The sequence below is a fragment of the Chinchilla lanigera genome, unplaced genomic scaffold, assembly GCF_000276665.1.
Source record: "Chinchilla lanigera isolate Chin_1 unplaced genomic scaffold, ChiLan1.0 scaffold00112, whole genome shotgun sequence".
In the NCBI taxonomy this organism is placed as follows: domain Eukaryota; kingdom Metazoa; phylum Chordata; class Mammalia; order Rodentia; family Chinchillidae; genus Chinchilla; species Chinchilla lanigera.
Genome location: NW_004955513.1, coordinates 2,008,251 through 2,030,572, shown reverse-complemented (window position 1 = coordinate 2,030,572; position 22,322 = coordinate 2,008,251). Strand labels below are relative to the sequence as shown.

Genomic DNA, 22,322 nt, shown 5'->3' with positions numbered 1-22,322 from the left:
CTTTTAGGTTTCTACAATAAACACAGTCTTAAAAGTATCCAGTATGACCAGGTAAAAGTTCCAGGCTACTCTGGGTTTCTTAAGGGTTATGTGGGTATAACCAGTTGAGATCCAAATTGTCTATGCAGGGCAGAGCAAGTTTGTGTCTTGGTACTGGAAACAGTGCCACGATATGGGCCATAGAGGCCTTGGCATCACTTTTTTAGCCATTTGGGTTCCCCACCTTTTACATGGAGAGACTAGGTTTCCATCCAGTTCTGCTTGGCTCCACACTGTAAGAAATACCTGGTTCAGAAGATCTATTGTCTGTGTTGCCCTGAAAATCATTTGGCCAGAATACAGAATTTGGTCATGTCATTTCTTAGCAGTAAGGATTAAAGTCAACCAAAAAGCAGTAAATGTTTGGTTGGATATAATGAGATGCTGAAATAATGTTTTAGATGTTTTTATAGTGATGGCTCTTGGAAAATAGAAAAAGGGAAGGTTTGGGGAAGGGATGCACTTCCTTGCTTTGAGTATGTATGCCTTATACATGTTAATAATGGTCATTTTTACTGCTATGAATAAAGATAAGAATATTGAATAAATTAGGGAGCTCCCACCAGCAGTTTTTTGTTGATTTGCTTTTTTTAATCAACCAAATTGAAATGATTTCTTTATCCTTTTTTTGTTGTCTGGTTTCAAATACACATGTGGACACATCTCTGCATACGTTTCCGACAGTTTCTTGGAGCAGGGTCAGGTGCAGCTGGCTGTGTGGATAGCTTGCAAGCATCCTTTTGCTCCTCTGCACTGAAATCTCCCCTTGTGTTTTATTGGGTCCCATGTTCTGTAATGCAGAAGATAAGAGGGTATGCCATACTTTTGTGGTAACTGAGTTGTGTCTGTCCACGTTGTTAAAAATAAGAGTAATACAGTGACCAATCTCTGGCTTGTCATCAGTTTCAGCTAAGTTCCAGAAATGTAGCTAGGGATTTATCCTAATCATCATAAGTTTCCCAGCACCTCTGCAGGGCCAGTTGGTAGAGAGGTCAGTTGTGGGTGATATAGCCTGCCTGTCTGCCTGGATGTGTAAGTGACCCATATGTTGTAGATGAGATGTGTTCTCTCTTTTGGGTGGCCCCAGTGTTCAGAAGCAAAGTATTCCTGTGTTGCTGGAAGGCCGAGATGCCCTCGTGCGGTCCCAGACGGGCTCAGGTCAGTCAGTGTTTAATCTCTGCCCTTCCTCCTGTGGCACAAGGCCCGCGGTCATTTGGTAGGCTCTGAGGGTAGTGTCTGTAGCAGTGGTGGCTGTTTGTGTTCTTTTGGGGGAGGTAACCTGTGCTTGCTTCTGATCAGAGTTTGGAATTTGTTCACATAGTGGAAGGAAGGGATGACGGATGGTGCTGTGGTCAGCAGTGATTAGCACGTAGTTGACCTCTGCCTTTATTTCCCCAGAACCCATGTCATGGCTCTGCCACTTCTGACCATCCCACAGCCGCCCATGTCCATGCTGATACTAAAACATTCTGCCATGAGCATGTGCCATGTTGCTTGGATGCAGTCGTGGTGTTGGAGCCACAGTCCTGTCTGTCTGGACTGCTCCTCCAGCCCTCGGGCCCTCCGGTGCCCTCAGGGTAGCTGTTGTCTACTTCTGCTGGCCCAGGCACATGGAGAGGGTGGAAACCCGGAGCTTCTCCCTTCCTGCGGTTTCTCTGTCTTTGAACACTGGCTCCGGGGTTCATACTAGTCATCCACACTGCAGAGGGCATGTAATTAACCACCAAAATTCATCAGAGAAGGTAAAAGGGACCTCAGAGAGGAATTTGTTCCAGCTTCTGCACACAACCATTGAGCGTTTGCGTAATTCAGAAAGTGGCCAGTCCCCTCAGTTGCTGGGTCAGTAGAAGAGCTGAAGCTTCGTGGTGTTTGAAGTACTGAACATACAAAGCAAAACAAGGAGTGTAGCAGAGTTGGAGTTCCTTCTCACCTCTCTTAGATGTAGGGTAGGCAGTTTACCTTCTAGAATTTCGTACTGTGTCAGGAGAACAGCCTAGTTCCCATTTAACTGCTTTTGCACTTTTAAAAGGTAAAACGCTTGCCTATTGCATCCCGGTGGTCCAGTCCCTTCAAGCAATGAAGTCAAAAATACAGGTGAGTGTGAAACGTCTTTCTGCTGTTCAGAACAGATAGCTGGCCATCCAACTGAACCGTGGTGGTCACAGTAGGACTAAAAGTGCCTGTTCGCACTTGACATTGTTTTTTTACCTCCCTTTAATTCATTTGTCACATAAGCGCGTTACATCTAAAGACCGCCGAGAGTGGGATAGAATACATGCACTTCACAGTCCCTGTAATAAGTATGCTAGGGGACACATGTAACGTGCTTTCCACATGGCAGGTGCTGTGCTAAGCGCTCTGCATGTTTCCGTCTTGCCCATCTTGTGCTACTTGATGCCCATCTTACACAGAGAAACAGAGCGAAACAACCAGGGCCATGTGACAAGTTGTGGTAGAACTGGATTGCCACCTCCCTTCTGTTTGGCTCCAGAGACCACGCCCTGCCCACCACACCAGGTTTCTGTGGTGAAGGTTCAAGGCTTGCTCCTGTCCTTTCCTCTGTGTCTTCCACAGGGCCCAGCATTGGGCCCCCTACAGAATTAATGCTTAGGAAATGTCTCAAAATGATCTGATTTGGAGCTGTCTGATTATGTTTTTCATTTGAGTCTCTGCTCTAAATCATGTAGAGTTAAATGTCAACGTCTGTTCTAAGTTCTAATGTGTTACTTATTTTGGACCAGAAGGGCTGAAGTTTCCACGTAAAATAGTGGCTTATTGATAGTGGGTGTGAAGATAAGCACCCAGTTAGTGAGTCAGCACTCGGGCTGCCACATATTTAACATTATTTAGAATTGATCTTTCAGAGACATATTGAGTTCATGTTTGGGCCGAAGAGGCCAAAATGGGTTTCAGAGAAAGCCAGTTAACTGTTGTGTGCATGGGTGTAGGCCTTGTCTCACCCCAGCCCGGAGTCCATAGGTGCAGTCAGCTGAGAGGAAATAGAAGGATGAGAAATAGGAAGTAGGGTGAGTATATAAAACAGAGGAGCTGATGGATAGCTGTTTCTCTTAGTTTGGATGTGCATCAAGCCTACCTGATACATGAGTGACAAAATAAGTAATAGTATTGCTTTATAGTCCCTAGACTAAATATCCATAAGTCCAAACTGTTTTTGAATAAGTAAATAAGCAGGAGAGAAGGAAAAACACTTTGTTGTGGTGACATTCCAATAGATGGATGCAGAAGTGATGGACCTAGAAGAGCACTGTTTGGTGAATGCCTCAGTGGTAATGTTTCAGGCATGGAGCCTCACTGATAGGCTGACACACACGGGTAATCGTGTGATGGGAAGTAGGGTTTTTACATAGTCTCCAAGTAGCGCCACACGAAGTAATGAAGACGGGAAAGACAGTGACTTTACAGCAGAGCCAAGCTGTGTCACCTCAGGTGCCTCCTGAGATGGGCACATTGCTTCTGTGGTTTTCTTGCCAAAAACGCAGAACTGGAATTTAATCACAAGGAAGCACTAGACAAACTGCAGCTGAGGGACAAAATAGCTAGCCAGTATCCCTCCGAAGGGTTAGGGTTGTAACTGAAGAACTACCCCGGCTTAAAAGGGTGGTTCTGGATTGGGGTGTAGTCTTTGTATAGGACAGTTACAGGTCACCTGATGAAGTCTGAGTAAGGCCTTTAAAGTAATAGGATTGAATCCATGTTAATTTCCTGGGTTTGGTAATTGTATTATCTTTCTAGTTATTGATAACATGGGGAAACTGGGAGAAGGACATATGAGAATTCCTTGTACAACTTTTGCAATGTTTTGTTAAGTCTGAAGCAATTTAAAAATTAGCTTAAAACATTTGAGCTAGGAGCTGGGGATTTGGCTCGGCGGTACAGCGTCTGCCTAGCAAGCGTGAGGTCATGAGTTCCATTTCCGCTACCAGAAAAAAAAGAAAAAAAACATTTGAACTAAAAATTAGGTTAAAACATTTAAAAAATCAGCTAGAAAAGGAGCAGTCATCGAAATGATACAACCCTAGGTAGCCATTAAAAGTGACATTTCTTTAAGTTACTGTTAGTGAACTTGAGCATGTGTTCTTGCTGCACTCACCAAAGAAGAACAAGTTACAATACAACACTGTGTATTCTGTAACTCCAGCTTCATAAATGGTAACCTGTGTGTTTATATGGATAACAAATGAGACGGACACTTAGCAAATTGTTAATACTGGTTTTCTCTGCGGTGCAAAAGTGAGGAGTTTTATTTCCTAAAGGTAACTGATTTTTTTCTCCTTACTAAGCAATTTACAGTGAAGTAATTCATGCACAGTGCTTAGCATTGTCACTGATACACAGTTAGAGAAGAGGAAATGTAAATTATTACACCTGTGCAGTGAAGTCTCACCCGCTTCTGTGCTCCAGGGGAACTGGTTGCTGGGAAAGGACATTTTCTTCATACCAGGGTGGAGAGTTTGGAAGTACTTGGGCTGGAATGAGTCCCACAGGTTCTGGCCCACCTGTCTTTCGTAGATGGGCAGCTGAGGACCAGAGGGGAGATGGCACACATGGTGTGCAAGCTGTGCTGGGCACCTTTGCGCAGACTGGGGCTGAGTGTAATTTTTTCTTTGTGCTGGGATTGAGCACCAGGCCTCGTGCACGCCAAGCACGTGCTTTGTCCCCACACTGTGTCCCTGCCCTGAGGGGAGTGGGCGGCACTTAGCTCTTCCCTCCCTGCTTCGCTGTTGTCCCCGTGCTGTGAGGACGCTGGAGTGCCTGTCTCCTGGGGTAGGACAGGACGGGGAACGACTGAGCCGTGCCTGACCGATAGATCCGGTATCCTCACACGGCCATTCAGAACCGTTAACAACAAGCCATGTGGTTTTTTATTTGCTGAGACATTCTTAAATACCACTAATAGACCATTCTCCTAGAGTGAAATACTCCGTAGAAACAATTTTCCAAGCCCCGACTTAATTCACTTTTTTCAAGTCAGATCCAGTTTAGTCCCTTGGAGTTCATTGTAAAATGATTTGCCCTGTAAGAAACTTCTCTGGAGACAGCAGGAAATCCAAGAGGCCCCGTGGGTTCTCACAGTACCGTGGTGACGAAGGAGAGGGGACTGCCCCCCTGTGTTCGCACCGCTCAGTTATTTTGGCTCTGACTTTTTACCATCCCATCCATCGCGCTTCCCTTCCTGGTTCCCTGAGTGGAATTAATTTTTCTTTCTTCTCTGTAGTAACACCTTTTGAAATGTCAGAATCTCCTAGCGTCACACGGTGGCACGTTAATCCTGTTGTACTAGCATATTTACCGTTCCCCATCTGGGCTCTAGCGTTGTCTTGCAAAGTTGGTGTTGGGTATGGACTACTCCAGTTGAATTCTAAATCCTGTCTCCTTGTGGGTAAACATTTCCCCTGCAAAACATGAAGGCCACGCTTGTAGTTGAATTTGCTGCTAAATCTGCCTTTTTGCACTAACACTGTTCTGGTTCACTCATTTAGCATTCTGAGTGCTTCTGATGTCTTGCACCGTTGACTTAGGGCCTCATCAGATTGCTTTGGTTTCCTTGAATAGTGTCAGTATCAGCATCATCATTATCTAGATGTAAGGTACCTAAAAAGATTTAAAATTCAGGACACCAAGAGTATATAGAGTGCTATCTAAGTCATCCCACACTTCCTCCCCTCAGGGCACAGCGTGCCTCTCAAGACCCAGAGATTGCTGCTACCGGTCTCTGGTCTCCTCCCGGGGATATTCTTTGTATATCAGATAAATAGGAGTCTGCGTGCTTCCTGTGAAGTCTTCTGCTTTTCTATTTGGTTTGATACTCAGGTGTTTGCAAGGTGTTCTGTACCTTCATTTGTGTACCTTTATTTTTAGGGGTGGTTTCTCCTCAGTGCTATATAGAACTGGCATGTTCTTTTTAGTGGCTGCTTAGTATTCCACTGTGAGTATATATTATAAATTACTGAGTCATTCCCTTGAAAGCTGGTGGAATTTATATTATCTCCAACATTTTGCTACAGGTGAAGCTATTATAAATATACTCTACAGTCTGTAAAATATTCCAGTTTCTTTATGTACACGTGTGCTTGCAGGAAAAATCCCTGTAAGTGGAATTTGCATTTTTATTTTGGTATCTAATGCCAAAGTTGATCCTTTTTTGAGATATGATCTCTCTATGTTGCCCAGGCTGGCCTCACACTCATGATCCCCCTGCCTCAGCCTCTTGAATAGCTCGGCTACCATGGCCAGCTCAGGTTTGGTTTTAGGGGTGTTTCACCAGATTGCACTGCCCAGCAGCGCACAAGAGCCCTTTGCCCCTGCCCTTAGAGCCATCAGCTATTTTCCTTTTTCTCATCTGAGGTGAAAACTACTTGAATTTCAATTTGGGTTTCTTTTAGGAATAAAATTGATACCTTTTCATATGTGTAGTAGCCATATTTTGAACTTTAATTTTCATCAGTTAGCTGTTTATGACTTTTCTTTTTCTTGTTTGAGTTTCTGACTCTGAATTATAGGATTTCTTTACAAGTTAAGGAAATCAGTGTTGTCTTTTAGGTGTGGCATATTTTTCCCTGTGTGGTCATTTGACTCTTGGGCTTTCCAGGGCATATTTTTCTATTCTGAGATTTCAAATTTTTATGTACTAAATGTATCAGAGTTTAATGGTATCTGATTTTTTATATCATGTGTTAAAAGGGCAGCTAATTCCAGCTTTATTTTTCTAGCTTTTTTTTTTCTCAAAGAACTTCTGAGTAATTGACCTTTTCTCTGTGATCCACAGTAACATGACCCTTGTATTGTTTTCCCATGATTTTTTTTTTTCCTTTTTTTGATGGTACTGAAGATTGAAGTCAGGACCTTCTCACTGAGCTATATCCTCAGCCCCCTTTCATTTTTTGAGACATCGTCTTGCTGAATTACTCAGGTTGTCCTCTAACTCTTGTTCCTTCTGCTTCAGCCTACTACACTACTTCAACCAGAGTACTAGGATTACAGGCTCGTTGTACCAAGCTTCTGTTATGTCTTTGATTATATTCTAGATGCTACTTGATATTATAATCCCTGTGCATCAGTTTTTTTGGGTTTATTTGGTTGGTTGATTTTGGTTTTTTGAGGCAAGGTCTTACTCTGTAATTCAGGCTGGCCTTGAAGTCACTGTGTATCCCAGGCTGGCCTCACGTTTGCAGCGATCCTTCTGCCTCAGCCTCCCAAGTGCTGGGATTATAGGCATGTGCTCCCACAGCTGGCTCACAAGTGTTTTTTTTAAGCTGCTGAAGTTTTCAATTACTTTAACATCTGATAGGGTTTTTTTCATAAAGGTTTAGTATTTTTGCATTTATTTTTCCATAGTTAGTTGAAACCATCTTGTCTGGCTGTATATATTGTGTATATGTATATGTGGACACATGCTTTTCTGGTGTTTTGTTAGAACTGCATGATACATATAGATTTATTTAGGAGAGAATTAACTTACAGTATTGGATCTTTTTATCCAAGAATAAGTTATGTCTTTCCATGTACTCAAATTATATTTTATGCCTCTCAGAGGTATTTTAAATTTTTCTTCATGTAGATTTCATACATTTTTTCAAGCTTACATTTTTTTATCCTTTTGTTGCCATTTTAAGTGTGAAATGTTTCCTTCCATTGTGTTTTCTAACTTTCTATATTGGAAGGCTATTCTATACATTAATTTTATACATTAATTTTGTATTAGTATATGATTGCAATACGTGATTTATAGTAATTTTTCAGTCAATTCTCAGGTTTTTTTTTTCCTAAAATAAAATGACATCATCTGCTAATAATGATAACTTTGCCTCTTTCCAGTGGTATGGATCGTATTTGTTGGTCTGATTACACTGGGCCAGGCCTGCTAGTGTAACGCTGTGTGGTGGTGAGGTAGTGCTCTGGTGTTTTGCAACTGGTGACCCTTACATTCTGCCTGCCTGGAGTCTGTGTTTGTCAGTGCTGCTCACGACATCTCGTTCCTCTGTTGACAGCGCAGCGACGGTCCCTATGCTCTGGTGCTGGTGCCAACGAGGGAGGTAAGAGGCGCAGTGTGGTGTGAGTGAAGTGTGTACTTACAGCAATCTCCTGGTGTCTTCAGAGTGACTTTACCATTGTTCTCCTACTGCACAAAAAACTGCATACTGCTCTCCTTTGTATAGGAACCATCCTTCTGGTTCCTTCAAGGAGAAAAACTCAAATATTGTTTGAAAATCCTAAGTATGGAAAAGTATTTCTCTGCTATCTAAAAACTAATGATATTATTAAACCTCTGCCCCTTTAAAAGAAGTTAAAATATTCATTATTTTTAGGGATTTTTTTCCTTTAAAACATAATTCAAAAATAAAAACAGCTCTGAAAACAAAGTTTTTTGGGGAAAGAAGCTACTGCTAGTAAAATGTTTACTTATTCCTGGATGTGAAGCTTGTTATACTGTCTGTCTTGTCTGGGAGGAAATCCCTCCTGTCTGATCTGTTATTTGCCTCCAAGGCGATTTTGGGCTAGGGTGACCACTTTCTGTGTCAGATGCAGTCTCAGGTCAGCGCTTTACTCGGTCTGCAAGGCCCGTCTCTGCTCAGTGCAGCGAAGGAGCAGACAGCTTCAGCTGTGACACAGCAAAGTTCTCACTTCCCAAGGCACTTCAGGAGCCCAGACATGCAAGCTGTGCACACCCTTGGATAAGGAGTCAGTAGAGGCTTTTTAAATGGTAGTGAATAGTTAGAACCTGTGTTAATTTTCACTTTCTCTGGCTTTCACTGGAGGTGCTGTTTTGTTTTTGTTTTTGTAAACTTAGGAACGACCACCCTCCAGTCTTTAGATAACACAGGCATACTCTTAAGACACAGCAAATCTCCTTAAAGCAAAGCCCATATTGCATAACTGTTCTAGTGCATCCTTCGTGCATGTTACATTCTGTCTCTTTCTGAGGGGGCCAAATTCAAGTTGACTTAGTTTCATCTTCTTCCATCTTTGTGCACTATAGATTTGAACTTCTCTGTGTGACACTGTGGGAATTTGAGCCAGCAGAGGGAGCACAAAACATTATTTTTATGCGTGTCTAAGAAATAGACGTGGTGTCTCTACCCTTATTTCCCACATTGACAGGTTGCACAGCCAGGCTAAGAACAAGGTAGACTTCCAGAGGAGATTCTGTGTGTAGGATTTTTTTCCTCTTAAATCTTAACTTGAGATCCAGGTTTGGATCCTAATGAGTGCATATAAAAGGGAGGTGGGGCGAATGGACCATATTCATAGTCTAACTTTTTAATATTTTCAGCTCGCTCTACAAAGCTTTGACACTATCCAGAAACTGCTTAAGGTAAGACAAACCATGGGCTCAGTTTGATCTTTTTTTTGACATTTTGAGGAAAGATTAATATACAAGTCTCTATTTTCAAAGAGAGAGGACTTACTATTACCTCCCTCTTGTCTGGATATCTCTGCTTTCTGTAGGTTTAGTTTTCAGTTTGTACCGAACTAAACCTCAGTGACCATTGATTTCCAGCTTATCTAAATTACCCGTGTTTCCCACAGCCTAAATCCTATAATCTATTCATCATAGTCACTAGCAAGCAGCATACAGAGACTCACAGGTTACCACCCTCAGGTGAACCGGTGGAATGCAATAAAGAGCTGCAAGTAGGCTTTGTTCAAGAGAGAAAAGAGAAGGTACAAGAGCCAGGGCCGGACACCCCACCACACTGGATCATGAATTGCTCTGTCCTTTGTTTTATCAAGGGTAGGGAGTAGGAGGCTGCTTCGGTTTTGTCTTAACCCCCCTCCCAAAGGCAGCAGAGTTACTGGGCTTTGTTCTCTAGTCAGGTTCCGTGGGGAAAGGCAGGGAGCTGCTTGACTCACTTAAGAAGCTGAAGCTCATGCTAGTCTCCTACAGTGTTGGAAGCTAGTTATGTAGCTGTAGTCGAAGTTAGTGCTGACACCTTGAGCACAGCAATGCCCACAAACTGTGTACAGTAACGCACAGGTGCGACCTGCACCGTTCCTCTTCCCTGACTCGCATGAGTTCTAGGACTTAGACTCTGCCTGTGTTTGCAGGCAAGGGTGCCTTACATTGGTTTTGGTCTGTTGTCTTTCTGTAGCCATTCACCTGGATTGTGCCTGGAGTGTTGATGGGTGGAGAGAAGAGAAAATCAGAAAAAGCCAGGTAGGAAGAAGTGGCTGGTGTGCATTCTGGAATCTGTCTGTCCCATCCTATCAGCAAGGGTTGGTCCTCATGAACTAGAGAGAGCCTTCTCTCTCACTGTGCCTCCTGGTCCCTGGACACAGGGACAGATTGGGTGTTTATTGAAATACTGACAAACCTATGAACAGGTTGCCCTCTGATGCGGTAAGTGACAGGTCTCTGTCTTCTTAACTCCTGTCCACCAGGCACCCTGCAGCCCTACTGTTTACAACACAGCCCCTTTGTTGTGACTCCTTTTTGTGTCCACTGGGAGCTTAGCAACTTGTTTGCTCCACCCACATTCATTGATTCCTAAATCTGTGTTAGAACTTGTTATGGTGTCTAGAAAATTGTTGCAAATCCAAACCTGTGTGCATCATTTTTAAAACTTTTAGTAGTTATACCCAACTCTGCATGCAGCCTATAGCTGAAGAGTCAGTATAAAACTTGACACCTAAAATGCTGCTTAGGATTAAATTCAGCCATGAATAATAACAGTGAAAATGGCAGTGGCACAAACAATGCAGAAGTGTTTTTTTCTTTCACATTCAAGAAGTTCGGCTGGCAGGCTGAGGAAGGGGGGTTCCCAGGTCAAGTCCCACTGGGCAACTTAGTGAGAACATTTCCAAATAAAAATGGCTGGGGTGGAGCTCAGCGTGAAAGCCTGGGTTCTATCCCCAGTACCACGAAAAAGAAGGGGAAAGAAGTCTGATGGAGCCAAACTAGGGCTGGCCTGGCACTTCGGTGTCCGGACCCGGGCTCCTTGTGCCCCGTGGGAGACTGCCATTTTCAGGTTACCTTAGACTTGAATAATTGCTGGAGCCCCTGCCGTTAGTTCCAGTTTCTTGCCAGCAAGAACAAAGATGGTCATAGCTTCTTCCTACAAAGACACTTGTATGATTGGCCCACTCTCTTGGTCCTTTTATCCCATTGCTAAAACAGGCATGTGGCCAGGCTTTACCAGAAGGAAAACTAGAAAATATAGCCAGCTAACACTTATGTCTGCTACTATAAAGTATGGGATAGTGGTTCGGGAGTAGGAAATTGCATTTATTCTACATGCTCCGTGGGGCAGAGCTTAGGCGTATTTTGTGGACATTAGCTAAAGAGTTCATTATGAGAAACAAGCATTCTAGCAGTTGGAGCTCATTGGTAACGAATAGCTCACTTGGTTAGGAGGTTTCCTCAAGAACCAGCCGGATGACAATCCACATGTGCTGAAAAGGTCTGACGTCAGACAGAGACTGCTGGATGGTGTGGTTAAGATGCCGTCCGGGGGAAAGGCTTTATGGCGTGGCTGTGATTTCAGACCGTACTGCGTGCATCGGTAGATGTGGGTGACTCGGGTGCTCCTGTTTGTCCCCTTGCCATCACGTCGTTCCATATGTGCGGGAAGTGCATCTGTCTTTTGCCTGTTTTGTATGTTTTCTGTTGCTACAGCCCTGATTGATTTTCTTTCTCTTACGGTACATAATTTTAAACAGACTCCGCAAAGGAATAAATATCCTCATCTCAACTCCTGGACGGCTGGTGGATCATATAAAATCCACAAAGAACATTCATTTTAGCCGGATTCAGTGGCTGGTCTTGGATGAGGCAGACAGGTGAGCCTCATCTTGGAAGCAGGAGAGGTGGGAGGAAAGGCTGCTTCTCCCGTCTCCGTGGCAACTTCTGTAGCCCTTGGCGTTGTGCTTCCTCCCCACATAGTTTCTATTCTCTTTTACCATCACAGAATCTTGGATTTGGGTTTTGAAAAGGATATCACTGTGATCCTCAATGCTGTAAATAACGAGTGCCAGAAGCGGCAGAACGTCTTGCTGTCGGCCACACTCACAGAAGGTATGTGACAGGGAGGGGTGACCTGAGGAGGACCAAGGTGGAGCCGAGCTGTTGGCTGTGGGGAGGGGACACCCCCAGGGGACTGTTCTTCCCACTCTGTCCTGCACAGCCAGCTGCCTCATCTCGTCTCCCCAGGCTGCTGTGTTCCCCAGAGCTAGGAAGGGGAGGAAGGGCAGGCCCCAGCCAGTGTCGCCAGAGTGAGGATCGGGGGAGGACAAGGCTGGCCGCCACTGGCCCGGTGGTTTCATGACATTTTTGTTGGAGTTGTATCCAGAGAGAACAGGGCTCTTGCTCTTTTCCAAGTGCATTTTTGAGTGTAGTCATCCTACCTTTTACCTGACTAAAAATACCTATGATTTAGCTCCTCTCTTTAGGAGCCAAATTCTTATATTTATGGATGGGGAAACTAAGGCTTGGAAACACACGTACCACTTTATCGGAGCTCCCCCTGGGCTGTGTGTATGGACAACAAAAGCGCCTATAGGCTTCATGTCTGGTCAGCCTATTTGCTAGGCCACGTTGTGATGTGCACATGCCAGGTACCATTTGTGGGACCCATCGACACTCCTCAAAGTGTACTCTAAGGAGGGACTTTGAGAGATGGCCTGTGGGAAAGGGAGCGTCATCACCCCCTCTTGGAGATTCATGGTGCACGCTGACTCAGTAAAGAGAAGGCCTGTAGCAAAGAGGCCTGGGAGATGAGCTTCATCTAGGATTCTTGAAACTGCCTTGAACAGAGAATCCTTTCAAGCATAGGGTGCCGCAGCCTTGCTGTCCCTTTGGATATCTGTCCACAGTGAGCATTTGGAGCCAACGCTGGCATGAGTGGATCACTGTTAGGCTGGGTTCTGCCCCAGCAAGCTGGCAGGAGCAGATCAGGGTTGCGACTTCCTTCATAAACCTGGATCGATGCTGTGGAGACACACAGGTGTGGCCAATTTCCTTTGTCCTTTTTGTTTTTTATCCAAGGTGTGACACGGCTAGCAGATATCAGTTTACACAATCCAGTCAGCATTTCTGTCATGGACAAAAGCAATGACCAGTCCACCCCACAGGGCAGAGCAGTCCAGGACGCTGGTCCTCCACAGACCATCGACAGCTTTGCGATACCAGAGAGTCTCGAGCAGCATGTGACCTTGGTCCCCAGCAAGCTGCGCCTAGTCTGCCTAGCGTCCTTCATCCTACAGAAATGCAAGGTAGGGCTGTGGCCTGGCTCTGGCTGGCCCAGGGAAGATACACCTATTTGGTTTGTGTCTGGCATGGGTGGCAGCAGTTGAGGCACCATAAAAAATAAAACTGAATTTTTTAATTTGGCTCTGAGTTCGCAGATGGAGACCTTCACATATAATTTTCAATCTGCGGCTCAGGGTTCTGAAAAGAATCTGAGGTCAGTGATAGTTCTAACACTGCACTTGAAATTGGCCTTCAATATCTTTCCTGGGACTGACATGAGGGACATCAGGTGGGAGAAACATGCAGGATATAAGGCAAGTGTAGGAGCTTGTGCTTGTGTTTCTTAAGCAATCCTAGTGTCTGTATTCGTCTGGCAACTTTCTCTGGGCTGCAGGAGGATAGTAAGCTGTGGGGCCATGGGATGGAGCGCCAGGATTCACTGCACCTGTAAGGTCAGCCAGGCAGTCGAGCAAATGAAAGAGACAGAGCCAGGGGGCAGCTGTGCCCTAAAGTCCATTTGTTTGCCCGTTGGAGGTTAAAGCTCTGTAATTTTCCTTTCCTCTCTTCTTTCTAGAGCAGTTTTATTTTTAAAAATAATTCAAAACTCTGTCACCAGATAAGGGCCAGCCTAAACACATCCTGTAGAACAGTATTCACTTTAGTGTCTCCTAGGTTTAGAAGCGTGTGTTTATTTTTCCCTTGTCCTATAGTTTGAGAAGGACCAGAAGATGATTGTCTTTTTCTCCAGCTGCGAGCTGGTGGAGTTCCACTACAGCCTCTTCCTTCAGACCCTGCTGAGCCACACAGGGGCCCCCGCGTTGGGGCAGGCGCCATCTGCCTCCACACGATTAAAATTCCTGCGGCTGCATGGCAACATGGAGCAGGAGGTGAGCCCCCCAGCCAGCCCCACCCTGAGTCCCCAGGAAGTGGTTGTCCTTACGCTTTGGCAGTGTGAGGAAAGTGCCCACTGGAAGGAGGGGAGCCACTGGCAGTGAAGGGGACCACACCGCCAGGGGCACGTGGGCAAGGGGCGCCTATTGTTCCTGACACTCGTGCTCCAGCCGTTCTCTTCCACCTGAGAGCGCTCACGGCCGGCTTGGCCTGCGTCTTCCTCAGCCAGCTGTTCCGGCAACAGAGTACCACTAAGTAGCTGGCACCAGGGAAGGGTTTTGCCTTTTTAGTACCCAGTGTGTAATTAGGGCTTGATGTCTTCAAATTAAGAGCATTAATGGAGCTAAATTGTGGATCCCATATGGTACTGCTGAGCGCGGCTGCTGTCATTGTCAACAAGACACAGCGCTGCACTTCGCACACTTCGGGCTGGGAGTGGGTGCCGCACGCCGCCGAAGGGCCTCGGCCTGTCCTTCCTGTCGGTGAGATTTGAGCTGCGCCCTTTCCCCGGCTTTGGAAACTTCATTCTGCTGCTCTCAGCGGGGCCGTGCATTAGGGAGCCGGTAGAGTGAGAGGGTAAGGAGTACTCACTGGAGGGGCGGGATGGTGTGGAGCCATCCTATCCTCGAGGAGAGGTCACCAGGCAGCTTCCGAAATTACAGAGTGGACAACAGCAGAAATCAGTAAGGTAGACCAGATCCAGCTTGGAAATCATGACATTGTTAAAGCTTCAGGAGACGTTGAAGGTCTCGCATGACCTTAGACATGTCCAGCCCCTCTTTTTTTAGCTCTTTGGTGAAATAATTAAGGAAATGAAGGCCTGGAAAGTGACCTTGCCCAAGGTCACTCATGGACACAGCTTATTTACTACCAGATGATATTGAAGCCCCTGAGTACCCAAGCCTTTGTGAAATTTTGTAAACTGTTGGGTTTTACCTTTTGCTCCCTGATTCAGTCAAGCATACCTTAGTCTCGAAGACTTATTTTCATGCTCTAGTCTCACAGTCTTCCTTTCATGCTGAAGTCCCTATTCCTGGTGCCATATGTTGGTATTATCTGTAGTGACAGGTCCCGAGAACGAGGTGCCCGCAGATGAATAAGAAAAAGTAAACGATAAGAAAAACAGAAGGGCTAACGTCTGGGATCAGGGGGCCCACAGCCTCTGGGACTGCAGCAGCCCTGATCACCCATCTCGGGTGGCCTTTTATTAGAACCCAGAACGTAACTCAGACCAACAGGAGTAATTCATTATCTCTTTAATACTGTTTATGGTTTTGGGTTTTGTGTTAAAGCTTTTCATCCTGTGGGTCAGTACTCACCAGAAACATTCTGCAGGGTAAGTCAGAGGATGTGCACGTGGAAACGGACTTGGGAGACCCTGGGAATTTTAACAGGTCATATGAAAGATTCCCTAGTTGTGTGATTTCAGACTGCATATCCACGTTGGCACGGGGCAGAGCCTGGCATGGTGTTTATAGCTGTGCCCCCTCGCTGCACACTTCTTATGTGTCATATGCGGGCTGTGTGATCCCAGATAAGTATTTAACTTTTTTGTGTCTAAAGTGGGAATGATAGTAGTGTTTCCTTCATAGAATTATGTCGATTCATTGAGTGAGTGCAGATAACGCTGTTAAAGAAACACTAAACCTGCTCAAAGATAAGTAAAACTCTGAGCCCATAGGTATGTGTAGGCAAGGACTTTCTGAACAGAATGTCAGCTGCACAGGAGATAGTACCAAGAATCAACAAATGGGATCGTATCAAGTTAAAAAGCTTCTGTGCAACAAAAGAAACAACTAATCCATGAAGAGTTGACCTACCGACTGGGAAAGACTTCTGCTAGCTATTCCTCAGACATATTCTAGTGGGTAGAATGTATAAAGAACTCAAAAAATTAGACCCCTCAGGATAAAACACCCAGTCAAAAAATGGACAGTTGAAATGAATACACACTTCTCAGCAGTACAGATGGCCAGTAAACACACGAGAAACATTCACCATCGCTGGGCATTAAAGAAATATAAATTAAAACAACTCTAAAATTCCCTCATACCCTAGAAAGGATGGGTATCATCAATAAATCAAAGAACAACCAGTGCTGGCAAGGTTATGGGGGTAGAAGGAACACTGTTTCATTGTTGGTGCAGCCGCTACAGAGATCAGTGTGACGAGTCCTCAAAAAACGAACTAGAAATTCCATTTGACCTAGTTATTTCCCTTCTAGATATCTTCCACCCAAAAGTGGACGACATCATATCACAGTGACCCATGCATACCCATGTTTATAGCGCACAGTTCATAATAGCTAAGTCTTGGGAATGGCCTGTCTGTCCATCAACAGATCAAATGGGTGGAGAAAATGTAGTAGTTACACACACTGCAGCACTGCTCTGCCGTAAAGAAGGGTGAACTTGAGTTTTTTATAGGAAAATGGAGGTTCCTTGAGACAATAATGTTAAGTGAAATAAATCAGATACACAAAATATTGCATGGTTTCCCTGATAGGAGAAACTGAAGATATAAATAAAGGGCAAAACAAAAGGTGGATAATACGAAGTAAGGAGATACATCTTTTTCAAATGGGAAGGGGAACAGGAGCTGGAGGGAGAGGGAAGAGATGGGAAATAATGAAGCTGTGCTGTGGACATGCACCAACCCCCCACGAGGAATGTAAACATTGTGCACGGCAAACAGGGACTAATAAGATAAAGCCCTTAAAACCGGGCCTAGCAGCACAGTACTCAGTGAACAGCGGACGCTGTTATTATTGTTGTTATATCTTTTTCAGGAATCATTTAATGCACCTTTTTTTTGAGACAGGGTCTTGCTATGCTATTTAGGCTAGTTTTGAACTGACTGTATCGCCCAGGCTGGCCTTGAACTCACGGCAGTCCTCCTACCTCAACCTCTCAACTGCTGGGATTATAGACTTGAACCATCATGCTTGACTAATTTAACTTTTTTTATAGCTTAAAAGTTGTTAACATTTTACTCTTGCTCTGTTCATACACAGTTAGCCTGCACAGCGTCCCTGTGAGCAAGGCAGGAGGCAGGAGTGGGTCCTTGCCTCTTTACTCTTAAGTGTCAAGGTCACATGTCTTGTTCTAGACTAAGCTTGAACAGTCCCAGTTACATGTTCCTGGCCTGTCACCCTGATCACTGCCCATAAGACCTGAGTGTAGGATTGGTCTGATCCCAGGCGAGCTCAGGACCACTGCAGAGAAGTGATTATTAGAAGGAGATGATGCACATGGTATTTTCTCACCCCAGCTCGGAATACATTATGCCGCTGGGGACATAGCTCCGTGGCACAAGCGCCTGCCTGGCAAGTGCAAGGTCCTGAGTTCATTTCCCGGTACCAGAAAAAAACATACGAATACATTATGTCCAGTCTTCAAGCATTTCACAATCCTTTAGGAAGCCTTTGACAGTGCAACCAATAAACAACATGCCTTTGTTGATGAGGATTGCAGCAAAGTGGACAGGGAGGGCAGCATTAGTCCTGCCCTTCTCTGTGGGTGTGTCCCTTAGGCAAGTGTCATAACCTTGTTGTACCTCTCTTTGTGCATTTTCCTCTTGAAAATGGTGAGGGTGTACCTCTCACAGGCTCTTTACGAGGGCTAGGGTCCAGTCTGAGGCAGGTGCTTGGAAGATGCTGGCTGTTGCTGCAGCTCCGTGTGGAGCTCTGACAAGGTGTACCGTGGTGTCCAGACTCAGTCGAAGTGTGTGTGCGGGGAAGGCCCGAGTCACGCCCAGTGTAGGGGCTCACAGCGCGGAAGGGGAGACTGCACTTCCCTTTTTTCAGATTTTTAGTAATTTGGTTCTGTTCCTTTTTATTTGTTGCTGGCAGGCAGATGTAGCCAAATCCCAAGCTCTTGGACCACTGTGAGTGAAGCACACTCCGGGTAGCCTGCAAATTGGAGCTGAGAACCCTAAGATGTGCTCTCCTCTTTGTCCAGCAGACCTATTCTTAGGGACTCAACCCAAGGGGACGCGAAGAGTGTGCACGGCAGCTTCTCTGCACAGATGTCTGCACAGCACCGGTCGTGACAGTGAGAAACTAGAGACAGCTCAGTTGCCAGTGATAGGATTTTGGTCACATCCATGATGGTGCAGCCCTTCAGCAGAACCGTTTTGCCGTATGAGATGCCGTGGACTTTGAATATTTATGCCCTGAACAGATGATCAGATTAGATAGAGACATAAGAGCATGGTACTAGTATAAATAGTAGAGTGCTATTTGTTAAATTTTTAGCCTTCTGCCAGGCATGGTGGCACATACCTGTAATTCCCAGCACTCAGGAGGCTGAAGCAAGAAGATCACCATGAGTTCAAGACCAGCCTGGGCTATGTAGTGAGTTCAAGACTACCTTACACTATAAACCAAGAGCCTGTCTCAAAAAAAATATCAACAATTATTAGCTTTGCACAGTAGCAGTATTGTAGCCAGCAAAGTCTATCAAAGGTACGGTTATTGCTAACAGAAAACTTTTAAAGCCATATATTTAGTTGCATTATGCATAGAAGGGGAACTTGGGTAACATTAAAGTATTGCTAGTAGTAGGGTTTGCACCTCGTGGTGGGATTTTATTTTTTCCTTAACTTAAATATAATTTTTCTACATTTAAGATATATAGCTTAGTAAATTTTTTTTTTTATAGGACAATGTTTGAAAAATTGCCCTACAGGGTGGCATTGTTCCTCTAGAGCACTGACTGCTAGGAGAATGTGCTAGGACAAAGTCTGTCTGGACCACATGTATAACTTGTGGCCCTTGGCCTTCCCTGCCCTTGTCATTGGCACCCACCCTGGCAGTGGCTCACTGAAGCGTGCTGCCCTTGAAGCTGTGCCTCTATCACAGTCTCGGAGGTTGGGTCTTGTTAATGCAGGGTCTTAGCAGACATTTTCACGTCTTCCTCTTTCCTTGGGAGCCCCTCCGTGCCTAAAAATAGAGCAGTAGGAGATCGGGGAAGTTATGGAAATCTTAAGCTGCCTTGCTGGGATGTGTCTTGGTGTTTGTAAGGTTCTTTTTTGTTTGTTTTATTTTTTTTTTCTATAGGAAAGAACAGCAGTGTTTCAGGAATTCTCACATTCCAAAGCAGGCGTCCTCCTTTGCACGGTATGTATCTCTCTGCTCTGAGTAATGGTGAACTTCAGGAACACAGGTTGTAATTTTCAGTCTCTTGACAGCCTGTTCTATGGCCAGCCCCCTGGAGAGCAGGAACACCGGGGCCTCCTGGTGTGGCTGGTGGCTCTGCACCCCTGGCTTGTCATCACCTGACTGTGCCACAGATAGCTGGCTGCCACTGTGCAGAAGACTTGGCAATTTGCTCACTAATAGTGGCAGCTGTTAGTCTGAAAATGTGTGAATCTTGGCGATTTCTAGCCACCAAAAACTTGTAAATTACAGCTATCGGGAGTAATTAGAGCTGAGAAAGTCTTTCCACAGCAAAATGACTCTGCTTGCCTCTGCTCACCCTTGTGAAGGGAAATAGATGCACACAGGAAGATTTTGTTTGCTCTTGTCAAAAACTGTCATTTGCCCTAGGATTTCCAGGCCAGTTCATCTGGCCTCAGTTGGCCTCGGTTGGTGCTGTCCAGCGATACCTCCTGCAACACAGACCTTTTTAATGCCCTTCTCCTGTGCTCTTTAGATACTGAGAACTACACCGTCCCCGTCCCACCTCTCTGGGGATTCCCTTTACCGTAGCTGTTCCTCTCCCGAGATTAAAATGCCTTCTCTGCCTGTGCCACCTTGGGTGCCACAGCCTGACTCGCCACGGGTTATTGGAGAAGTCCCTGTATGTACAGTAATGAAATTGGACTGTCAGTTTAGTAAGTTCAGTGAGCCCATGCTGGGCAAAAACAAAGATCTTCATGTAGCATTTGAATGCCTCATTTGGTGCAGCTACTTTTTTTCGGAACTCCTTACTGTTCAGCTTTAAAGGTAAGGGAGACAGTTTTCTTTGTAAATGAAGAGTGTGTAGGTGAGTGCAGATGTGTGTGTGTGCATGCGCTCATCCACACGAAGGCCTGCTTGGAAACCTGCTCATCCAGCGTCCGCACACATCTGTTCTTACACGCACCCAGCAGAGTGGCTCCATTGACACCCATCACTCAGACCTGAGTTTCAGCTGGAGTCAGTGCCTCCTGAGGAGCCCAAGTAGCTCTTCCATTGATGAAACCAGCTTGCAAGTCAGATGCTTGTGTTCCAAACCAGTTTGAAGTATAAAGATTTGGTCCAAATGATAAGGAACTTGTCGGTAACACACAGCGTGTCAGCACTAACGTTGGGGCGCCTTCCCTCTCACCCCCACTGCCCTTGCTGTCCACCCTTTTGCCCAACGGGACCCTCTTTCAGTTCCTTAAATGTGTCTTTCTGGCCTTGGGCTTTGACACACGCTCTGCCTTCTGTCTGGAAAAGCCCCCCAGTTCCAACTTTGGCCAGCTCCCACTTAGATCAAAGCTTCAGCTGCACTTCTTCAGAAGCCGAATCCTCTGTTTCTCTTGGCAGTGCTTATCATACCTAGTCTGGGTGTTGTCACACCAGGTGATAAGCTCCATGAAGACGGACTGCAAAATGCTCTCAGTTCCATCCCAGTGTCTAACGCAGCGGACACAGTAGGAACTTGGTATTTGTGGTCATTTGAGTGGGTAGGTGGGGCGCCAGAATGTCAAGGTCAAGAACCACTTGTCTGCTTTTTTCTAAAGATTGAGAGAAGTGGAAATTAGTATACTTGTTCACTGGAAATAAGGTCGTGTTTTCATCCACATGGTATTACCTGAAGAGTGAATGTCATAGATTGTCTGCATTGAAACAGAAAGCAGTGGGAACCTTTGTGTTGAAATTTAGGTTAGGGTAGTAACAAAATGTTTTCTCTTTGACCATTAAGAGCCCAGATTTATCCCTGGGTTTCCAGTATGCAAAAGTTACTTTGCTTTGCAGCATGTAAAGGTGTGTAGTAAATGTCCAAGAAAACTCTGGGTATCTGAAGTTCAGTATTTTGTTATTCCATACCTCTACATGGGAGAGAAGATCATTTCTTCTATAATGTAATTCACAGTGGTTTCCGAGGCACATGATCATTTCCTTGTTCTGGCTGGCTGGTGCCCACAGGCTGTGATGTCAGCTAGACAAAGAGCACCATCGTCCGGCCACAGCGCAGCGCTCCAAGTCCCTGTCCACCCCAGCAACAGGTGCAGTGCACACTGTCCTTTGTGCACCGTCTGATTTCCCTAAATTCTCCTGGTCATGGCCCTTGGCCTGTCCACATCAGTCCACTGCACAGACATCTACCACAGTGGCACATTCTCTTTACCCTGCAGGGTTTGGAGAAGACCTGGGAGGGGCTGGCTCTTGCCTTCCTAAGCCAGGGTAGGGGCCCAGTTCCCAGTGAGGAGAGGTTTCCTTGCTCACTTACAGAAATGCTGCTGCTTCTGCCATAGTTGTGTGCTTTAGCTTTGTCTGAGAGCCCAGGGTGTGTGAGGCACTTGCACTGTGATAGATGGTGCTGCGGGTGGTGGAGATGCTGTCACTGTGCTCCTCTTGAGCAGCCTGTTGAGTGCCAGGCTATCTGAGCACTCTCCAGGAGCCGCCTTGGTGTTAATGAGGAACGAGGGCCATGTTAGGACAAGGCAGATGGAGAACTGGCTTCTCTCGATAAAGGGGCTTTGTGTTGTTAATTGTTGCATAGGGATTTCTCCCTCTTTATACCATCCATACCTTTGCCGTTGTAATTTATCATCCCAAGATTCTCTTACAAGGCCAGAGAAGGCTGAGGGTCTTTATGAAAATTTGTAAGTTGTTCTATAACTACACAAAATAGCAGAGTGACACTGTGTCCTTTAGTGTTTGAAAATCCCCTCCCTGACTCTGCTTTCCTGTCATCAAGGAGCAGCTAAGCGTCGTGTGAGTGTGTGTTATGCTGATTATAAGCATCTTTAAAGTGAGGACCTTTGTAATTTCAATGCAGGACCAGACACACAGCTGAGGAGTGGCTGTTCAGTGGTGTGGGTCTGTCTAGAGATGGAGCTTAGGGCGGTTGGGGCAGGGGACCACTCTGTGAAAGATGAATCTCCACACATTGGTGGTATAACTTTGTGTCCTCTGGAAAATGAGACCCACAGAAAAGCCAGGTTCAGAGGGAGGAGGGACAAGTAGGAGAAGTAATTTGCAAGTTCAAGG

The 22,322-nt window shown here is 45.4% G+C and overlaps 1 protein-coding gene across 1 annotated transcript in view; it reads left to right on the top strand.

Moving 5' to 3' along the window:
- The window catches only part of Ddx31 (DEAD (Asp-Glu-Ala-Asp) box polypeptide 31), a gene marked incomplete at its 5' end in the record, with an annotated part of 66,187 nt that overhangs the window by 6,000 nt on the left and 37,865 nt on the right, over nt 1–22,322 (top strand). The window contains 11 exon segments of the mRNA XM_005408640.2: nt 8–51; nt 1,127–1,197; nt 2,069–2,133; nt 8,049–8,093; nt 9,332–9,373; nt 10,152–10,216; nt 11,719–11,838; nt 11,967–12,073; nt 13,043–13,269; nt 13,957–14,133; nt 19,197–19,256. Of these exon segments, the coding sequence (XP_005408697.2) occupies nt 8–51; nt 1,127–1,197; nt 2,069–2,133; nt 8,049–8,093; nt 9,332–9,373; nt 10,152–10,216; nt 11,719–11,838; nt 11,967–12,073; nt 13,043–13,269; nt 13,957–14,133; nt 19,197–19,256 (1,023 nt within the window).